We start from the raw sequence: 23,292 nt of genomic DNA on the forward strand, positions 1-23,292 counted from the left end.
TAGAAATTGCTTGTTTTCTTGTTTCAAAGAAAAGGAAAGATGAGATATGGTATAAAATAATTTATTTTTGGCCAATTAGTTTTATATATAAGTACAACAGCCTTGACATCGATGGTATTATCCTTCTGTTTTATAAATGGGAAAGCTGAAACTCTGAGTTCATTAAATGAAAATCTAAGGTCAGTTTGCTAATAATAGGCCTAGCGATAGAATCCAGAATTGTATTTCTAAATCCTTTCTCATATGTCATCATGCTAGGTACATAATAGGTGATCCATACGAATTAGTTTTCGACTATTTTTATATGTGAAATATATAATTTACATCAGTTCCCAAATTTTGTTAACTGAATGCACAGGGCCTGGGTGTGGGATAAGTTTGGAATTTAATCAATCACAGAGTCCAGTTGTAGTTACATTGGATTATATCTTTCTTATGTTTCAAGAGGTTATTGATTTTTCTGTGTTGATCTCAAATCCAACAATCATATTGAATACATTTATTTTTCTAGTAACGGGTTTATCATTTTAGGTAAGTTAAGCATTTTAGGTATGTTATTTCATTTGATTAACAATGCAACTTTATGGAGTAGGTAACTATTCTCATTTCAGATTAGAAACTTTAATCTGAGTTATAACTGGCAAAAGATAGGGCCGGAATTCCAATTTTTGCATAATAACCCAAAATTTTACTCCAAATCCATTGTTTTACCATTGCTGAGCTACAATCTAGCAAGTAATAGATGTTCAGTAAATTTTGTTTGTTGATTACTTACCACTTTACAGAATCTTAGGTGTTTGGGTACAACAGTGTGTGAAATAGATAATTTTCTCTATCTTTGTGTAATTTATAGTCTAGCATCATCTGTTTTCTTGTTATAAGCTTTCATTAATGCCTTATCAATTGCTGTCCCATAATTTGCTTTCTGTATTGTCTCTCACATATAATAGAGGCTATCTTAAAGGTAGGGGTTTTGTAATGTCTTTCATCTCTGTGTTCTCAATGACTTCCATAGCTTTGGATATTTACTAGATGTTCAGTATTGTTATTAGTAGTAGATGGTCAGTATTTGGAATAAATGGATGATTTTACCACTCTTTGCTTGCCATCTTTACTAAATGATCCCATTTCTACTGTTTCATCATAGATGAAATCTAATAGTTTATGCTACTTTGGATACAGATGGGAAATGTCACTGAGATTTTAAATGGAATTTTGAATATTTAGAGATATGGTAATTAATGACATTTAAAAATAATATATAAGAAACCACATACACTATGATTTCAGTCATTAAGTTCTTTACATTTATCAATCTTTTAACAAGTTTTTTTTTTTTTTTTTTAAAGGAAGCATGCTTTATTTATTTATTTGTTTGTTTGTTTGTCTGTTTGGTTACACATGCACTGGGTACAGTCAGAAGCGCGGGAGGGCGAGAGAATTCACCAGAGCCAGAGTGGGGAGCAGAGCAGGCAGAAGGACCGAAGCACACTGCTGAGGGGAGCAGCGGGCGGCAGGAGAGGTCCGCGCGCCATGTGGGACCCTCCTCTGGTGGCCAGGGAGCAGCCGGGGATCGAACCGGCGCTGCAGAGGCTGCGGGCAGCTTCTCAACCCAGCGCTCAACCGCTGCGCCACCGGGGAGGCCCACATTTATCAATCTTTTAAAGTACGTGTTGTTCACAAATCCCTGTGATTTTAATATTATGTGTTTAATAAAGATTTCATTAACTTGGACTCTGTCAACTAAAATTCGCCCTCTAAACTGCTCTCTTTAAAACATGCCTCTGATAATGTCAGTTATTTTCTCTGTGAATCCTTAAAAGTTTTTATTTTTTATTTGTTACCTAGCTAAAAGCCATCTTCTCCTGAGTAGCTACTGGATTCCTACCTACTCTCTTGCTGTGGCCACATCTTGCTACACATCACGTCTACAAGAACCATCTAATTTTTGCATGGTATGCCCTGCTCTGCCTTTTCTTCAGTTTTCAGAATATACTCTTCATACTTCAGAATAGAGCACAAATGCCAAATATTCCCTAAGGCATTCTCTAATATCTTCTCACAGTATTTTCTTGTTTTGATTATTCTTCTATTAACACTAGCTTAGCTCAGGCCTCCATTGGAAAGATGAACTTTTTAATGGAAGGATCTTGTTTCATGTAACTGACTGACCAGCACACAACAAATCTTTTGTCATAAATATGTTTATTTTAGGGGGTTGTTGAATACTTATCATTGAGAAAAGGGCCTTGACCTTAAATCTCAAATACGTAATCTTAATTTGACAGTCTTAATATACAGATAATTTTGTGTATTCTGTATGTTTTTTACCTAAAGAAGAATGTTTCTGCCAGATATTTTCAAGTCTTAGAAAGGCTGATTTAAAAGCTGTATTTTTTCTTTCAAAAGAATTCCATTTCCCTCTCCTTTAACCTTATTTCCTCCCTTTTTAGTCTTTAAAAGTTCCTGTTGAGCTTTTACTTTTGTGCTTTTTCTTGTCTCTATTCCAAGTATACCCTAGGAAGCAGATGACAATATAAAGCCTTAAAAAATTAAGCTAGTAAGGAAGAAATTTTTCCCATGGGTCCCTGGGTTTCAGGCCCACTCAAATGCACTTGAAAAAGGATTCTACATTCTAGACATTTCCAGATAAGTTATGGTTCATTTCCCTGACTTGCCTCCTATGTTCACAACTCTGCCTGGATTTAGAAGTTCAGTACTGATCTAGGATGAATTGCCTTCTAGGAGAGCAAAGATTTTAGCTTGTTTCTTTTTGCTTTTCTCCATACCTATCTCTAGCATCTCCCTGAAGTACTTCCTCTCCTCCACCCCTCCCCTTTCAATTTAATGTACTTAATTTTCTTCCAAGCTTTCCATAGTCAATACAAGTTATATGGTGTACCTAGTTCTGGTATGTATTATGTGTTAGTTTGCTTAAATTTGTAATTTTTGTAGCTGAATAAAACAAGGATTTACAAATACTTTTGGAATTTGAGGGAATAATTCCTTAATGTTTGTTAACAATTCATATAAATATTAAAATCTAAGTAAGTGAGTAAGTGAAAAATAAATAAACACATACTGGTCATTGAGGTGGGAAAAAAGTTAGCCTACAATTTTTGAGTACTTAATGACTACTGTAGCAATGACTCTAAGTGTGATTTCAGTTATTCCTTATGACCTGTGATATTCCTCCCAAGTTAACAAGGGGGAGAAATTAAGGAAAAGTGAAGTGACTTGTTTAAGACCACATACAGTATGTAACAGAGTTAGGATTGTTTAATTATTGTTTATTTCTATACTATTTCTAGAATTCTTTTAATTGTAAGATTATTAGCCTTATAAGTGAAATTAGAAGGGCTGTCAATTAAAATTCTCCTTTTCTTTAAAAGGAAAATGTGACTTTTCATTTTCATACTTTGTCTCTTGATATACTTAAGGTATTGCTTTTGTGATGAATAATGTTACATCTATATTGCTAATTGAACTTGAACAATTTACATATTTATCTGTGCCCCAAAAGAGGATTAAAAACACCAATGTAGAAATCAGAACCAATGTTTGCAACATTTTATATCTGTACAAAATGCTAGTTGTATACTATATTTTATGCTTGTGGTTACCAAGGATTTGACCCAGTTTTTAAATATCCTGTAAATTCATAGCAAAATATTAAGAGAGATGGCTGTAGTAGGAGAGGGCACAGGCATGATGAGCTTGCTGTATCCTCAGGCATTTTCTTTTTTGAGCCACAGTGATTTCAAAGTGGAATGTGTATTTCTGTATGAGAAGCTATAGGGCTGACCTTGAGGGAAGTCAAGATATTTAGTTAAAGTAATAAAATGTTCTAATCCTGTTTCTGTTGAATTTTTAATAAATGGGGCATTTGTATATATCTTATGAATCTTCTCAAGAAAGATTATTTTTTAAGTTTAAACTGTAAGTGAATTTAAAAATGTATATTTGAAATATAGCCACTCTGAAAATGAGATTTTACCCTATTACTTAGCCTATTACTTACAACTTTTTTGTAAAAATCAGTAATTTTCCTTTTATAATGAGGATATGTATGTGTGCTTATTTTTTTACACTAAGTTTATTTTTTTTTGATTGCTCCTTACTGTTTGATCTTTTTATTTAATGTTATTACTTAATGTTGTTTAATACATATTAGAGTTTTCATACACCAAATGATAGCTGAATATCTATCTCTAAGGGGTTAAAATCATTCATAGGACTTGGAGAATATGGATAATATTAGAGAATTGGGATAATATTATCTCACTAGGAATGTAGATCTGTTTTTTGTTGTTGTTGTTGTTTTTGGTTCAGGTCAGTGTTTTTAGTATTTTGAAACAGTTGCTAATTAGGGAGAGTTAGTAGAAAAATTTATTTTTGTTGTTGTTCATAATAATTACATGATTTGGCAAAGCATACTTGGTAACAATGACTATACGTACTAAGAGGAGACTGCTGTTTTTGTTCTCTCCATCTCACTACAGTTCCTTTGTGGATAGTTTTCCTTGCTCTAAGACCTACCGATTGGTCATTCTTTATTAGTCAGGCTTGCCCTTTTTTGTTTCTTCTACCAGGACACCTGCTCACATAGCTGCTCAAATTCAGCTACCTGCCTGGCTCCTATAGGCAGTTCAGTTTATGTTACCTGGACAAAGGGCTGTTAATGAGACTGGAATAATTCATTTCATTGAAAGTTAAATTTGTTTCAAATAATAGATTAAATGTAGTTTACATTGGGGAAGAAAATACTATGGGGACTAAATCTGAGGGGGTTGGGGGAAGCAAATATTGTTTTAAAATGATCAATGATGTTAAAAGAAAAAAAGCATTAAAATTGAAAAAGACAAAAAAATGTAGTTTACATTTTTAAATGTAGTGTACATTTTTAAAAACTAGCTATGTGTCTGTGTGCCTACATTTGAGCCTGTTTGCTTTGTGTATATTTGTGTTTTATGTGTATATACAATACAGAGAGGGTCATATATGAAAATTTCCATGCATACCTACCACTCCCACACCACTGCTTTCCACTGTTTGGATTCTGAGGTCTATCTGTTGATGCTGAAGCAGATGTGGTGAGTGGTAGCCCTTGCTTGATGTGGGCTGGAAGAATTTAACCACTAGAAAGGAGAAAGAGGATCTATGAAATAGATCTATATATCATCTGTAGCTAGACTTATGTTTTCTTTATATAAATTGATGCATTGTGGAAAACCATCCTGCAATGTCTTTCCCTAAGCAGGCTAACTTGGGCTGCTATCTGTATTAGCACATTTCACTCTTTCTCGCGCTTCCTAATGACTCTTGTGTAATTTGTTATTGGATGATGTACAGTTTATTCAAGTAGTTTCCTATTGTTGATCAGGTATGCTGTTTTCCACGATTTGCTGTTATAAATAGTGCCATAGTGAATATCATCATACACATAGATGTCTTTGCTTCCTTGTGTGATATAGTCAAAGTGTAAATTTCTAGAAAAAAATGACTTAATTGAAGACTGTGTTGTTCACATTTTCATAGCTGATGCCAAATTGTTCTCTAATAATCTAAAAGTATTTAGGAATGTCTTTTCCCTGTATTTGTGCCATTTGGATTCTTGCTATCTTTCTGGAACTTCCATTGCTCAGCCATCAGAGTATGAGGAAGTACAGAAAGTTTATTGACATTGCTCAATTCATTGTGTGGTTCTGTAACCTTTACTTATGCTACTTGCTTCATTTCTCCAGTTTTGTTCTAATTTATTTTTCTCCCTATTTGAGGGTTTATTAGTGAAAGTGGGTAGCATTTTGTATATACCAGTTGTGAATATGGACTGTGGCAGATCTGAGAGTGGGTCAGGAGCAGCCATGTGTTAGTCTTTGTCTCATGTGGGAATTTGTACCACTGCTTATAACCCCTTCTTTTGTAATTTGACATAAGCTATGTTTTTTCCATGCTTAATTGCTGTAGGGCAGTGGTAAGCAAACTATAGTCCCCATTTGGCCTGCTACCTGTTTTTGTCAGTAAAGTGTTACTGGAACACAGCCTCACCCATTGCCATTTACATATTGTCTATAGCCACTTTCATGCTTCAGAGACACAGTTGAGTGGTTGTGACAGAGACCATTTGAATGAAAAAACCTAAAACATTTACTTTCTGCCCCTTGCTATTTTTTTTCCTATTTTTTTCATTTTCTTAGGAATTAGAAGGGAAAGCTACAGGGATTCTGCTTCACTATATTATCTGGTCATGGACATTAGAATAATGCTGATTTTTAAAAATTAATGAGATGACCTAACCTTCCTTATTTCCTCTTATATACCAGAATGCTTGCAATGACAAAATTTGTTGATTGGATCAGTTCAGTTTATTTGAGATAAGTTTGCTTTTTATCCTACAGATAATCTCTTATCAGTAAATTAAATTTTTCACATTATTCCTCTTAAACGATGGATTTTCTGAATAAAATAGCTACTTAATTACAGTAGTTTTTCAGAGAGGTGATTTAAATTTTCAAACTCCTTTCTCTTGCACTTTTTCAAAGGTATAAGCGTTTCAACCAGACTTTGGACAGCATTGGAGAGAATGAAGGTGGTATTGATAAGTTTTCCAGAGGTTATGAATCTTTCGGTGTCCATAGATGTGCTAACGGTGGATTACGCTGCAAGGAATGGGCCCCAGGAGCAGAAGGAGTCTTTCTTAGTGGAGAATTCAGTAAGTATTTTGAAAACATTAAAATATTTTGAAAGAGGTAGTAAACTGTTTTATTTATCTACTTAAAACATAAACCTGTTAAATTTCATTATTTACTACATGAAGATTAATGTTTATCAATATATAACTTTTTAGATAGAGGCATGAAATTTATTAGTCTGTACCTTTATGTGATTATTTCTACTATTTGGTGATACATATATTCCAGAAAAAACTTTGTTGTATAAAATAATGTACCAGAAGTAACAGAGTTTGTGAGAAAAGTCATATTTGGTAGACTACTTCAAAATATTCAACTTTGTTAGCAAACTGAAAACTAGTGGCAATTGGGGTAATAATACTGGTGGAGGTTAAATCTCCACTAACATTTGCACCCCTGGTTAGTCGGCATTGTAGTTCTTGGATCCTCTGTATCCTATTACCCTTTTTTGAGTTCTCACTAAAAGTAGACATCTGATCTAGAGGGTAAATGTGTTCATCACTTAATTCCCTTTCACCTTTAACTTTTTTTTTTTTTTAATAACACAGTGGAAAATATCTTCTCAGTGTTGTCATCTGCACTGCTAACATCACTGGAAAGTTACTGCATAATGGTTCTAGAAGTCATACATCTAGCTTACAGTCTAGTGAGAAGAAGGAACTGTATGTAAATAACTATAATAGTCTTCTTAGTTTTATTATGGATGTATAAATAAGTTATTGCAACAGTGATAAGGTTTCGAGCTGAGAATCGAAAATAGAATAACTGGAAAATATGCCATGGCAAATGTTAGTAATACAGTTAGTCCTTCGTTAGTTTTTTTCTACAGAGTTGTGTAAACTACGACTTTTAGCAAAGCGATATCTAGTGAAACCAATTTTCCCATAGACTTTTTGATATAAACAAGAGTTAAGTTCTTATTGTATAATTCTGGTCACAAAAACATCATCAAACTTCTAAGTAAAAACCTAAAATAGTTCTAATATTAAAGAATAATTTGTATTCATTGATTTTTTTTTTTTAAAGATTTATTTATTTATTTATTTATGCAAGCACTGGGTAGAATCAGAAGCATGGGAGGGTGAGAGAATTCACCAGAGCCAGAGCGGGGAACAGAACAGGCAGAGTGACAAAATACACTGCTGAGGGGAGCAGCGGGCGGCAGGAGAGGTCTTCGCGCCATGTGGACCCTCGCCTGGCAGCCGGGGATCAAACTGGCGCTGCAGAGGCTGCGGGCAGCTTCGAAGACCAGTGCACAACCGCTGTGCCACTGGGGAGGCCCTATTCATTGATTTTTGAAACCACTTACTACAGGTGGCCAGAGCCTATACCAGCGGCTTAGGAAGCAAGACTGGAATCAATCCTGGAAGAGATGACCTGGAATTACAGTGTGCACACACACATGCACGCACTCAGACCAGAACAATTCACACTTGCTAGGGAACCTAACATGCACATCTTGGAGATGTAGGAGGAAATCAGAATACCCATCATAAACCCATGTTGTTGTAAGGAGACTGTATGTCTGTGTAAACTCCACACATTTGTTTTTCTCATCCTTGTTATTACAGTTGTTATTGCAGTGATACTGAAAGAAACAATGTTATTTGAGGATCTTCTGTATAAGGAAAGAAAATATCAGAATGATGATAAAACTTTAGTACCATAGAGTGGTGTAGTAGTGAAAATTTGATTTTGTGGGACTCAAATGTCTATATCCTGTACTATTCCATTTATATGACCTCTAGAAACAGCAAAACTATATGAACAGAAAATAGATCAGAATTATCAGGTTTGGGGTTAGAAGCTGTTAGTTATAGAGTAGTATATAGGAACTTTTTGCGCTGATGAAAGTGTTTTATGTCCAGATTGTTTTAGTACTTATGTGATAGTATATGTTTGTCAAAATTTATAGAACTGTGCACGTGAAAGAATTATACTTTAAGGGATTTGACTTTCAATAACTTTTGATTTCCTAATCTTACCTAAATAACTACATTTCTCATTTGTGTTTTGTTAATAGATTTAGACATCAACTTATAATCAAGACACTTTTTGATATTCTACTATAGTAACTTCTTTTTACTGCCATTTAGAAGATTGAGAGGTATTCATTGGAGCATTCAAGATAATTTTTACATAATGATGCCAAAACTACTATACATCATTTAACATTTAGTACTTGTATTTGGTCACATATCTACCATATTTTGGATTAAACCCACTGAGTACATTTAGAAATACAAAAATATGGGAAAACATCTACCAGTGTGATTTGGAGATACTGTGTGTTCATTTCCATGCCACTGCAATAAAACAAATATTATAATAAGCAAGTGACATGATTTCTTTTTTATGAGTGCATATAAAAGTTAAAATAGTTATCAAGTTGAGGCCACAGAAGGGGAGGGTGGTGTGGTGGGAAAAAATGGGGGAGGGTGCTCAATAGACTATGGTGGAGGATTGTGAGTACTTTGATGGTGGGGTAGTCTGATAACATAAATTTGTAAATATGTAAACCTTTACCCTTTAAACATTTATAGTGCTGTATACCAATGTTTCCTCAATAAACATATTTTTTAAATTAACAAATTATATAAAGTACATTTCTTATACATAGTAAAGTAAAATAAAACCTCTGACAAGTGGTAAATTGGAAAAATTTAGATGTCTATAATATTTATAATCTTTATCTCATTAAAAACCATTGAAAACAACTTGAAAATGGAGAGTAGAGCTGAGTTTTAGGGTTAATAATTCATTTAAAAGAATATTTCTCTGTAAAAAAAGTTCATGTGAATATTAATTTACTATGACTGTGGACAACACAGAATTTTGAAGATGATGCCACTATAGCTAAAAAATACCTTTAAATAATTGAACTATCTCTCTGTATATGTTTATATATATTATATATATATAAATAATTTATGAGCTTGAAGTTGAAACAGCAATGTGCTTAAAAGTTTCTATAAAAATAATCAGTAACCAGGGCCTCCCCGGTGGCGCAGCGGTTGAGCGCTGGGTTGCGAAGCTGCGCGCGGCCTCTGCGGCGCCGGTTCGATCCCCGGCTGCTCCCCGGCCACCAGAGGAGGGTCCCACATGGCGCGCAGACCTCTCCTGCCGCCCGCTGCTCCCCTCAGCAGTGTACTTCGGTCCTTCTGCCTGCTCTGCTCCCCGCTCTGGCTCTGGTGAATTCTCTCGCCCTCCCGCGCTTCTGACTGTACCCAGTGCATGTATAAACAAAACAAACAAACAAACCAGCAAACAAATAAATAAAGCATGCCTCTATAAAAAAAAAAAAAAAAAAAAATAATCAGTAACCATACACTGATCCCTTTTAATAATACTTTCTTACTTTGTCATCTAATCTAACAGTTCACTTAACTTCTATATCTACATGTACTTGAAATATCATGTAACAAATTTTTGCTTCATTACCTAGTAAAGAAGTTACCATTATTTTACTAGTATTTTTTATTGTGCAAGTAGATATATATATAATTTAAAACATTGATTTTGTACTTAACCTCTTCCCTTAAACCTCAAAGATAATATAAACCAGTTTTTAAAAAAATGATAAAAATCTTTTTTCTGCTAATGGATAAATTGACTGATACTTATATTTACATAAAAAAGAAATTTTCTTAATACAGTTTCTGTCTAATGATTAGCCTTTATTTGTGTTAAGTTTTCAGAAGAAATTGAAGTTAAAGAACATCTAGACTTTAATTTTATATTATGGGAAATTATACCTGTAATCAAAACACTTGTGCATATTGTTTTGATGTCTTTCTCCTCTTATAATCAATGTAGAAATTGACTATACTAAACATTTTTTCTGAGGACTTAGTCATAATATTTCTGGGAAATGTTTGTTATTCTAGTATATTTATTTTTGCCAGCTGACCTGAAAATATTTTAGCTATAATTGCTTAGAGTAGTGATATATAAATGATATTTAAGAAATAAATTGCTATGAATTAATGTGAAAAAAATGGGATTTACAATTTTAAACTATATTTGAGTACTCTAAACATTTACTGTTCTTCATCCAGTTTAGCGGGGATGTGGTGATGATACTCATTTTATCTGCCTACCTGCGTTGCTCACTATACTAACTAGATAGCAAATGTGAGAACATTTTATTGTTATTTAGCACTACAGAAATGTTAATTGACATAATTGTAAAATAAAACTCACTTGCAAATGTTTTTTTATTGTTGAAAAATTACTCTTAATTTCAAAAGGCATTTGAACCTTGCAAAAATCAAAGTGGTCTCTTTTGCCAAACTGTGATGGACCTGTCTTCTGCTATTCATAATTTTAAAACTTAGAAAATAACTTTGCTTTAAATATATTACACATATTTTTCTTCATTTGAGAAAAAAAATGGAACAATCATTTCTTTTCCTTTCAGTCATTTAAAAAAAAACCTAGCTTTTAAAGCAGTGAGTGGCTGTGCAGCAACCCCAAGGACAGTGGATATATAATGACATTCATCAACTTTGGATTCTTACCACCCAAAAAGTATTTCTGGGCAAGCCAGAAACTATTTTAAAGGTTTGTGATGAATTTCTAAAACTTTGAATCCTCTTCAGTGCAGCATTTAAAATATACTTGGTGTTTTGGAACTAAATCATGTTTACTGCAGGTTTCTAAATAATTGAAGAAAACTAGCTGTTTTCCAGTAGCTAGATGATAATAAGTAGAGAGAAAGGTAGTAAACTACATATGTCAATATAAAATAATTGGGCTCCTATTCACTATAACTGAAAGCATTTCATTTAAAATTACTAAATCCAGGAGCTAGGCAATTTTCAAATAACCTAAATCTATAATTGAAAGACTGAAAAAAAAAAGTGGGGGAATCCTTATTCTTATGCCTGTATAAAAAAGGAACTACAGTTATCTTTGCTGAATATGAAAGAGACTAAGGAAAATTTTACCTTTGTTTTAGATAAAATTTGTCTATAATTCTGTTTCCATTTCTACAATTGCCAAGAAGTTTACATCATCACAGATGTCTTTATATTTCTTAATTCCACATGCTCTGAAATAATGCTACTTTGCAAATCAATGTTTTCATATACTGTAATTGGTTTGCAATGATATAGTGGTAGAAATTTGGTATAAGTATATAAAAATTTAATAGCAAATTGACAGAGTAATGATGTTAATCCAAAATAATAATACAAAAATTGGGACTTAAATTTGAAAAGTTTTTTTTTATTTTCTAATATTTTATTTTATCATATTTTATATAAGTGTTAGTCTATAATAGATTAGACTTTTTTAAACGAACTGGTCCGTCATCACAGTTTAAGAAACACTGATCTGAAAATTAGTGGTCATTATATAATAGTTCAGAAGCCTTTATATTTGGAAAATGTAATTCTGATCAACCTTCCTGATGTTTTCTTCAAGTAATCTATGGTGCCTATATCAGTAGCTTCCACTGTGATGTGACATGTTATAAACAACTCCAGTATCTTAATGAGTTATAGCAACTAAGATTAATTTCTTACTCATGTTGACTGCAATTATCTACTGTGGCTCTGTCCCAAGTGTCAAATTCTTTCCAAGATCAAGGGTGATGGAGCATCCCCTGGTGGGACATGTTGATCTCATGAGATAAAAAGCTATGCAAGAAATCTGTCATGGCTCTAAAAGATTCAGTGTAGAATTGGCAAATATGATTTGCCATTCATTTCATTAACCAAAAAATTAGACCACTCCTTATATCAATGAGGCATGAATGTAGAATCCTCTTTTATGAATGACCATGAAAAATTGGGATTAATGATCCTAGGGGTAAATGATACATTTTCATAATATAAAATGTTTGATATGTAAAGTGTCTTTCCTAGACTTTTTTCTATGCATCTAACAGACATGATGTGTGAGGGGGGAGAGGGTGTAGGGTTGGGGGAGCAGGATATCATAGGAAAGTTGGGTAGGTAGGGTAGTGCTCCCAGCTTAGATAATTGAGAAGGTTTCTTTGGCATTGTTATTGAATTCACGATTCAAATGGGTTTTTTTAAAGATTTATTTATTTATTTATATAAGCACTGGGTACAGTCAGAAGCATGGGAGGGTGAGAGAATTCACCAGAGCCAGAGTGGGGAGCAGAACAGGCAGACTGACAAAGTATACTGCTGAGGAGAGCAGTGGGCACAGCAGGAGAGGTCTGTGGCAATGTAGGACCCTCCCTGGTGGCCAGGAATTGAACCGGTGCTGCAGAGGCTGCAGGCAGCTTTGCAGGCCAGTGCTCAACCGCTGCGTCACTGGGGAGGCTCTCAAATGGATTTTTAAGGACTCTTATCAGGTAAACACTTTCAGTCCCTGTACCATATTTCAGAGTGTATATCCCCATTTTGCCTAACTGGATCTGGAATCTACGTATCTGTGTAAATTTTCCATATTTATGTAATTACAACTGTTTTTATTTCCTTCTACTGATCTGCCTGGTGTCCATTTGATTGTCCCAGCAATCCCCAAAGAACCCAGAGTGATGGGGAAATTTCCTCTTCTCCCTAAGATATGGTCTTTTTGATAATACATGAACTGAAAAATAGCTAACCAGTCAATAGGTGTTTTGTAGAGCGTTGTCTGGACTTTCTGGAGTTTTATAGCCCAATGTTGATCCTTTCACCCTTAGATCTATTTTCACTGATGGGTTGTTCCATTTTCAATGGAGTGTAGATGTATTATAGAGATTTACTTAACCAATGTCAACTTTCTAGACTTACTGAATTAACTTCTGCTTGACAGGCTCACTGTAAATTATAATGACTGCTTCCTGCAAGGTTCTCAGCATGCACTGTCAGTATAGACTATGGTCTAGTACACATATGCAATTCTGTTTCTACCAGTTACATTGTATGTTTATAATGAGCCAGTTTCTTATCCCTTCCAATCCTTTGAAAGCCACATCTTATTATTATAATTCTGTAACATAATATAATGTAAAGTATGAGTTATGAATGCTGCAGAAAAAATGATTTGAGTTTTGGGAAGATCACAGTAAGGACAAATTTGAAAAAATAATTTTGAATTTAGTATGCACAACTGAACTGTAAAAAATGATATAAATCTAACAGTTTCACATGTAGTTTATTCTGCATGTAGTTTTTATATTTCATTTCATTTTAATCAAAAGGAAATTGAAGTTATAAATGTTGCATTTTAGGTTTAAGTTCATATATGAAAGATGATAGTAAACTCCTAATTGGAGAATCTAAGATCAATGAAATGCTTTGTTCCTTTTTCAGAAGCTTGCAAACAAAATTTTTTTTTAAAAATTTGAAATTTTAAATTTTTTTTTATTATTTGTATGTGTGTGTTTATATATACCATTCTCTGCTTTAATCAATATTTTCAATATATGTATCAACCTCTACCCAGTTGTGCTAGATCTGAGAGCTTTGTTAGAATGCCTACTAGGATTATTGTTGTAGGGAATCCTCCTTACCTCCTGGGACTTTTAGGAGCTTTTAGGAGCTTGCTGTTAAACCTTAATACTACAAGGTAGATTTTGGAACATGTGACATAAATTTTAATTTTCTAGCCTTGAATTACTTCTTCATAACTATTCTATTTAAAAAAATATGCTGTTTGGGTAATAATACTTTTTCTTAGGCTTCAATTTTGGTATTTCATTTGTAATATTATTGTTTGGTTTTCTTTTAGTGGTTGTCTTTTAAAATTTTCATAACTTTATTCTTTAACATGACTTAATAAGTTCACCATTTACTCACACAAGGAAGATAACGTTACTCATACCATTTTCTTAGCAATTTAGATGTTTTCTTAGGGAAGTGTTGTTCTGTTTTATCATAGTCATATCTACCCCCAAGCGTGACCGATTATAACATATATCAACAGTCTATGTATCTTAATCATAACCAAACTATTAAGTTTAAGTTTAAATTGTATTATTCTAAGAAACTGTCATTTATGAGAGACATTTAAGGCAACTCCAATTTAATTTGTTCAAATTAATACAATGCTGCATCTCATTTTGCATTTTGGAAAGCTTTATAAAAATATGGTAAATTTGTTGAAGTGGGATAGCACCATTTGTTTTCCTTGTCCAGACCATCAACCCTAGCAGGTCAGCTGATACTCACTAATTAATACTGAGACTTTGTCTTGTTAATTCTCAAGCATTGAATCTGTAGCTTATTCTCACTCAAATCTTTTCCCTGTCACTGGTTTACCTTCTTTACCTTCTTTACCTTCAGTCCCTGACCGAATATTTTGTTATTTGAAAAATTTGGACATACTTTTTTTAAAAAAGATTTATTTATATATGTATACAAGAACTGGGGTACAGGCCAGAGGTGCAGGGGGTGAGAGGATTCACTAGAGACGGAGTGGGGAGCAGAACAGGCAGATCTTTTGACTACTTGCCTGTTATGACTGGCTCCTGAAGAAATGACTTGACCATCTTTGTTGTTTGCAAGTTAGTGGCAGAATTAACTCAATGCATTATTTAGTGATTAGAAACCTGGTGTGTTGTCATTGCCTGGTCACCTTGGAGATATAGCTGACTTTCAACCCAAAGCTTGAAGGCTTACTACGTACTTCCACTGCTATCTTTCTCTCTCCTTCCTTCCTTCCTTCCTTCCTTCCTTCCTTCCTTCCTTCCTTCCTTCCTTCCTTCCTTCCTTCCTTCCTTCCTTCCTTCCTTCCTTCCTTCCTTCCTTCCTTCCTTCCTTCCTTCCTTCCTTCCTTCCTTCCTTCCTTCCTTCCTTCCTTCCTCCTCCTCCCTCCCTCCCTCCCTCCCTCCTCCCTCCCTCCCTCCCTCCCTCCCTCCCTCCCTTCCTTCCTTCCTTCCTTCCTATCTTAATAGTTGAGGTATTAGTCATACACAAGAAATGTAAGTGTATACTTCAGTGGTTTTTATTTTTGTCATATTTTGCAACCATTAACACTTTAATTTCAGAATATTTCCATCAACCCCAAAAGAAATCTTGAACCTATTCATAGTCTCAATTCTTCCCTCATTCCATCCACTGTCTCTGGATTGGCCTATTATGGACATTTCACATAAATGGCCTTATACAATATGTGACTATTTATTCTGGTTTCTTTCACATACAGTGTTTTCAATGCTAATCCATGTTGTAGTATGTAACTGTCTTTCATTCCCTTTCATGACTGAATAATATTGCACTGTATAGATTTACCACATTTTGGTTACCCATTCCTCAACAGACCAATATTTGGATTGTTTCTGTTTCAACCATTGTGAAAAATGCTTCTATGAACTTTTGTGTAGAAGATTTTGTATGAGTATATGTTTTTAGTGCTTTTGGGTTGCCTTGGTTATTTGATGTTCTTACCAAAGTAAGATATTTTGCTGGGTTTGTCATTTTCTTGTTTGCCCTCAAATATTTTCATTCACCCTTTTCAGTTTTGCTCTATATCACTTTCCTCAAGCTTCCTTGTCTTGTGCTTCTGTTGAGTTTGTTTAATGTAAGGTACTTGTGGAACCGGAGGATGGGAGGAATGGAGAAGCCAGGGATTTCTCCCCTACTCTTTTGCCCTACCCTCTTTTCTAAAGTGAGGCACAATCTTTTGTAGGAGCTTTGCCAAGTAGATCATGTTGCTTTTCTCTCTGGGAGCTCAGCTCTAGCCAGCACACTTGCCTTGCTTCCAGATTGTGCTAGATGGCGCCAGCTTCTGGATTCTGGTCAGATTGCCTCTTCCTAGGAGTTGCCAAGTACTGTTATTGCTAATCCCTGGGTTACTTCAATGTCCTTTTGAATTCTTAGTTCTATTGTGTAACCAGTTTGCTTTGCTGAAGTCCCTCTATTTGAAGTGGGTAGAGTGGCACTCTGGCCTCTCATTGACAAATAATATATTCCTCCCATTAGGGCTGCTGAGATATCCAAGTCTATAGGGCATCTTGTGTTATGTATTAGTTAATATAAAGTGGTTGTGCTCAGAGGCCCTGTTTCTGTTAAAATGTTTTTAAGATTTTTTTTAAAGGCAGATTTACTAACTGTAAATTTTGTGTCTTTTTATGATAAATATATATTATAGAATTTGTTATTTTATTCAGCAGTGAGAGATATTGTTATATTCTTTCCTGACATTGTAGTAAATTAGTTATGCATTACTATAAATAAGTTTTTGATATTCCCTGTGCTGGAGAACAGTTTCATCTTCATTATATTTTATTAAGTCTAAGAATTTTTTTCCTTGTGTATGGTCCATATAGCACTTGAAACTGAGTAACTTGGGTTTTGGCAATATAAAGATTCCAAAGTAAGTATCAAACATCATGAATCATAGTCTCAGGGAATGGAGTTTAATGGTGATGTGGTATTATCCTCTTTTTTGAGATTTTGTATTGTTTGTGTGCTGGCTGGCTCCTGTAGTAAGGTATATCCTTTTTGATCTTTCCCACTCCATCTCCATAGGTGAAGTTAGAGTCAAACTCTTCTTAGTGAACAATAGGCAATATGCCACTCTAAGCAATGACACATTTACTTAGGAGAATCTTTCAGAAGGTAAGAAAATCATGTCTCCTAGCAAAGAAACTCATGAGCTGATCACTTCCAGTGGAAGGTAGAGAACAATGAAGTAAATGCTTAAGAGAGTAGAGAATGTTTGGCTCTTAATCCCTGGCTGATATGTCCATCAAGTGCCTAGGCAGAATTGAGACATTTTCAGGTATGTAGGGATGCAGTGATGTGTTTATCTTCAAAGCATTCTTCTTTAGGAGGTTGTATTAGATGCTAGCAAAATGAGGGAATAAACCAAGAAGGAAAACACAGGATGCAGGCCCCAGTGACTCAACCTCAGGAGAGAGTAAAGTGGCAAAAGAAGTATTTAGGTTGCACAATATGCATAGAAAGCAAGCTTTAGGAAGGGAACAGGCATTGAAGGCCCCATGAAAAAGTTCCCTGGCAGGATGGAGAAAACATTTAAGAACTTAGAAAATTTTAGCATATGAATAAAGGTTTTCAGTTAAGGACAAAATACTTAATTTGAACATGATGTTGGAAACAGAGTCCTTTAGGTGACTGGCATAGACTGAATGCCTGTATTCTCCCTACTCCCCTGAAATTCACATGGAGAATCCTTAGTGATCATTGTGATGGTATTTGGAGATGAAGCCCTAGAACCTCTCTATTTCTCTTATCTAAGATTCTCCTTTTGGACAGTCCCAACCCCAAACTGGAGGGCTGGGGAGTCTATTCAGGTCAATCTCCAAAATCTAGTGCAGGTCTGAAAAATTCAGGGGGCTCTTTGGGTAGTTCCTAGCTTCAATGAATGCAAAATAACCAGGACTGTTACCCAGATTTAGGAACACAATTCCCTAGAGGCATTTTTTGACTTAATTTACTTTTAAGTGACTCCTACATTCTTTATTTTTTTAATATCTTTATTTTTTTAAGATTTATTTATTTATTTATACAAGCACTGGGTAGTCAGAAGCGCGGGAGGGTGAGAGAATTCACCAGAGCCAGAGCGGGGGACAGAACAGGCAGACTGATGAAGTACACTGCTGAGGGGAGCAGCAGGCGTGGCAGGAGAGGTCTGCGCACCATGTGGGACCCTTGCTGGTGGCTGGGGATCGAGCAGGCGTTGCAGAGGCTGTGGGCAGCTTCGCAGGCCAGCGCTCAACTGCCTGGGCCACCAGGGGAGGCCGGACTCCTACATTCTTTAAATGACTACATTAGTGCGTTAGGTACATTTCTATTCAAAGGGGAATTAAACATTTTTGTTGCATTAGTTTCTTCTTTCCTTGCTTGCTTTCGTACCCCTTCCTACCTCCCCTCTTCTGCCCTGCTCTCTTTCTCTCCCTCCCTTCCTGTCTTCCCTCCATTCTTCTACTTTACTTTCTTTTTTTCCTTGGGTATTTCTCTGAACTTATTAATCTTGAATAACCTAGTAACCAATATTAAGAAGTGGAAGAGTTTCAGGTTTACCAAAGTTTCTGGGGTCTTAGGGAAAAGATGATGGAACTTTATTTCTTAATACACTTAAAGCAAGCAATGAACTGTGTGGCAATTTGTCAGAGGCTTCTAAAATATAATGCAGTGTATTTGTAGTTACCAATATGTCTGAACTCTGAGCATGTAATACCAGCTTTTCTTTTTTGTTCCTGGAGATAAAGAATATAAGCTTAAAATAAGGCATTCACTCTGTTAAAGGTGTAGTAATCTCCCAGATGCTGCTCTCATTTACTACTTGTATAGTTTTATTTGGGTGTATGATGATTTTTAAAAAGTAGTTTGTTTTAAAATGTTGTTGTTAGGCTTCTTGTTAAAGAGCCTGGAAAAGATCTGGATTTTAAATGTGGCAACTTCTTCAACCTTCCCTTACACAGTGCTATTTATTGAGCATTTACGATGTGCTGGGTATTGTGCTTAGTTGTGGAAATTCACCAGTGCAAAAAAAAAAAAAAAAGGGACAATAACCTTCTCATCTGGCAGGGGAAATGGTTGACTTTTCAGCTCATAAAGTTAGATGATCTGTCTAAGCTCATCTAGCATTAAGGTTAAATTGAAATTCTGATGTTATTCAAAGTATTTGTGGCCATCACTGTGTGACTTTCTGGATAAAAAACAAATGAGTAAAAATATTATGTTATAGTTTCTGTTTATCTACCTGGAACTGTGGAACTCGTGTTGAGGAGAAGAAACAAAGTTTCTGCTACTGTAAAGACGCTAGCAAAGAAGACTGTTTCTGCGGTGCCAGAAACCATTAAGACGAAGTGAAGGAATTTCACAGAGCAGAAGATCAAACACCTGAGAAAGAACTTTTCCCAAAAGATGCTTCAAAAGGCAAGGAAGAAATTTATGTGTGAAAAAGCTAAGCACTATCACAAGGAATATAGACAGATATGCAGAACTAAGATTTGAATTGCAAGGACAGCAAGTAAAACTAGCAACCTCTATATACCTGTGGAACCCAAATTAGCATTTTCCACCAGAATCAGAGGTATCAGTGGTGTGAACCCAAAGGTCTGAAGGGTGTTACAATCCCTTCACCCTTACCACATCTTTAGTGACAATGTTGGTAAGCTCAGTTGGGGATTGTGGAGCCATGTATTACCTGAAATCAGCAAATTAACTGATCTACAAGCTTAGTTATGGCACAATGAACAAGAAACAAATTGCCCGAACATAGAATTCTTTGATGGCTCCGTCTCTTGGTATATGCGGCATCGTCTGCGTGGAGAATCCTATTTATGAGATCTGTACTGTTGGAAAGTCTGTACTGTTTTTGAGGCAAAGAACTTCCTCTGATCCCTCAAATTATCTTGTCCATGTGGTAGAATGAAGAAAAAATCCACCCACTTTGTAGAAGGTGGAGATGCTGCCAACAAGAAGAACAGATCAAAAAGTTTATTAGAAGGATAAAGTGAAGTCCCAACCATGGTTATTTTTGCAACCTGGTCAGTTGGTCAGTTAATATACAGTGACTGTTTTCAAATTGTAAGAAAAAGGCATTATTTTATAAAGACATTTTCAGAAATAATGAATCATATAAAGATGGCTTCCTAAGTACTTTCTGACTTATTAAAAAAAACTTTGAATATACATTAGTGATATTTATTTAAACAACTTACTATTTCTTGATACTTTTTTGATGAGTTTTTGATTGCTTATTTATTTTGGCGATAATTTATGTGTGTATTTTTAAGCCAAAAGTGTTAAAATGAAACTTTTAAGGTATATTTTCAGACAATCTACAATTGATTTAAATGATACATGAGACATTTTTTGTCAAACTGAACTGAGCTAGAAAAAATCTTTTAGAATAGCTGTATTTAGATTTTAATGAAACTAGGCAGAAAGGAGACTAAAGTGAATTTCCTTTTTAGTCTTTTAAATGAAAAAGTGCATCATTTGTCCTATATATCTTATTCATCATCAGTCTTAGCAAAGCATTCATTCCCATGAGAGAGATAATGGATTCAGAGAGCTGAGAGGAATGGAAGATTGTCATTCAATGCAGATGAGTTTTAGTAATATTCTTATCATGAGAAATTGGGTTGCAGAACCTTAAGATTTAGAATTAAGTTGCCATAGATATATTTAATTAAAAGTAGATTGCTTTAACCTTTCTTTAAGTTAGAAATAGGTTTAAAATCTTAAATTAAATTTATATTTAGTTTGTATTTAACATGTATTCAGGACTTGCCTTTAATAGGGATTCTTTATAAAGTTTAGCTCTAAAAAGGTACATTTTAATTGAACTATTACAGTGAAAGTTTCTGAAAGAATTTTATAACTGTGTATTGGATCAAAGTATGGTTTAGTTTTTTTCTATTGAGAAAGTAATCAAATTTGTCAAAACAAACTAAAATCTGAGAACAAAAGGGGAGGGTAAACCTGCCTCTTCAATTCTCCTACCTCATCAATGTAGCTTTTCAGTCGTATAAGTTGTATTTCTTGGTGTTATCAACTGATAGACTGTTTTCTCATTTACAGTATTGTCCAACACATAAAAATAGAAGAGCTTTCAATCTTTTAAAGGGGAAAGCACATGAATAATGAAGTTATCAAAGTAGGAAAGCAAGCATAAATGAGAATATATATTATGCATACCTGTTGGCCAAATTTGCAAACTTTGCTATTAATAATCCATTTTGGTGAATTAGAGGAAATTAAAGTGTCCCAAATTCATCCTGTGGGCCTATCTAATTGTATACTCCTAACCCACTGATAAAAACAAAAAGTGAGTTGCATGTAGAAAATTTGTAGTCAGCTAATCTTGATTATGCCTCCTGGCATTGGCCCTGCATTCCTGCCTTCAGGACATGGGGAACCCTTACTCTGAGTGGATGACATTTGGGTAGTATTTTGGTCTTTGTATTTCACTGATTCTTCTGCTTGAAAGAAGCCAGAGGAATAGACATGGAGTAACTGATAACAGTTGCTGCAGTTCCAGTCTGTGATCAGCCTGTGATTCTTCTCAATCAGCTTTTCACCGAGCCATTTTTTCTAAGGGTTATTAAGTCAGAACAGGGATTTTTTTTTTTTTTTTTTTTTTTTTTTTAATTTTTTTTTTTTTTATTTTTTATAGAGGCATGTTTTTTTTTTTATTTATTTATTTATTTGTTTGTTTTGTTTTTTTGTTTATACATGCACTGGGTACAGTCAGAAGCGCGGGAGGGTGAGAGAATTCACCAGAGCCAGAGCGGGAAGCAGAGCAGGCAGAAGGACCGAAGTACACTGCTGAGGGGAGCAGCGGGCGGCAGGAGAGGTCTGCGCGCCATGTGGGACCCTCGCTGGTGGCCGGGGAGCAGCCGGGGATCGAACCGGCGCCGCCGAGGCCGCGGGCAGCTTCGCAACCCAGCGCTCAACCGCTGCGCCACCGGGGAGGCCCCAGAACAGGGATTTTTATCTGTTTCTGGCTTACTTTCTCCTAAGATCTATTCTAAGGAGTAGGACTGTTACCTTAAGGGCTTTATAATTTTGTCCTTGTTGGGAGTTAAAACTTTCTGCCTCCTCTTCTACCCCGCATGGTCAGTTCATGCTGAGTAGCACCAGTGTCTCAAATCAATTGCACATATTAAATCAAAATAAATTCTGTCAAAACTCAGCTTGTTCATTCTTACTCACCCCCCACCTCTTTTAAAGGTGACAGTTTCTATAGAAAATGGTCCATATGTATTCTCCTTTTCCTCCTCTCCATGGGGTGAGATAATCATAAACTGAAATTTCCTGTAAGTATACCATCATTGCCAAGAAAGTAATCGCAGCATTATGGAGTTGTTAATCTTTTTTCAATGAAAATCTAGGTTCTTTCATTTCAGGGGTTTAACAAGAAAACATGCTCATATTAGTTGGAATTCATTCTGTTATTAGTAGGTGGATTATCCTCATCTGGACATTATTGACATTATTTTGTTTCACACCTTGGGTCTAACCTGTAGGAAGATCCTGCTATGTACATTGATGTCTAGGAAGTAAGATCATATGACAATGTGTTTGTGAGTTTTTGTGAGCCTGACTTCTAGTATATTCGCAGTAAATATTTCTAACTCATTTTTGCCTTTGTCTGGCATTTTCCAAACTTTAAATGGAGACTATAAGCATAGTTTGTCAAACGTGCTCTTTCTTATAGGTTTAATTTTTGAAGGTGTTGATTCTCTCGCTAGACACATTGTTGGCAGTATTATCCAAAATTTAAAAGCATAAGAAATTTTTGCTTTATGAAATATTTAGACTGTAGCTGGCAAAGCCTACTTTTTAGTTTCTCTGGGATCAGATATTTCTCATAAACTTGGATTTACCCCTTCACCAAATGTTTCAGTATTTTGTTTACATGTCTTTGAAGCAATATTAACACAGAGCTGAAGACAGAACCTTGAAAACTCACATTTGGGGGTGTAAAGATGAGGAAGAGGTGGTAAAGGCATGAGAGAAGGAATATCATTAAGAAAATGAGGAAGTGTCCTATCATAATATAGAAAGGGGAGATGGGTTTTCAAGGAGGAGGTTGATATGTAGTATCTAAAAGGTAGTAAACACTTAACTGTGCAATATATGCTTGATATAGACTAATTTACTAAATCTTCCCAGTGGTCTATTGAGGTATGTGCCATTACAGACCTCAGTTTCTAGAT

The 23,292-nt window shown here is 35.0% G+C and overlaps 1 protein-coding gene and 1 pseudogene across 2 annotated transcripts in view; both read left to right on the forward strand.

Annotated features, from left to right (window-relative positions):
- GBE1 (1,4-alpha-glucan branching enzyme 1) overlaps nucleotides 1-23,292 on the forward strand; it is a 255,028-nt gene that overhangs the window by 37,096 nt on the left and 194,640 nt on the right. For both annotated transcript variants that reach the window (XM_037525699.2, XM_054700702.1), the window contains exon 2: nucleotides 6,543-6,712. In XM_037525699.2, the coding sequence (XP_037381596.1) occupies nucleotides 6,543-6,712 (170 nt within the window). The remainder of the gene's footprint in view (nucleotides 1-6,542; nucleotides 6,713-23,292) is intronic.
- LOC119257619 (60S ribosomal protein L7-like) lies at nucleotides 19,114-20,203 on the forward strand (annotated as a pseudogene).

Source organism: Talpa occidentalis, unplaced genomic scaffold (genome assembly GCF_014898055.3).
Source record: "Talpa occidentalis isolate TD23 unplaced genomic scaffold, MPIMG_talOcc4v2.1 talOcc4.4, whole genome shotgun sequence".
NCBI lineage: Eukaryota > Metazoa > Chordata > Mammalia > Eulipotyphla > Talpidae > Talpa > Talpa occidentalis.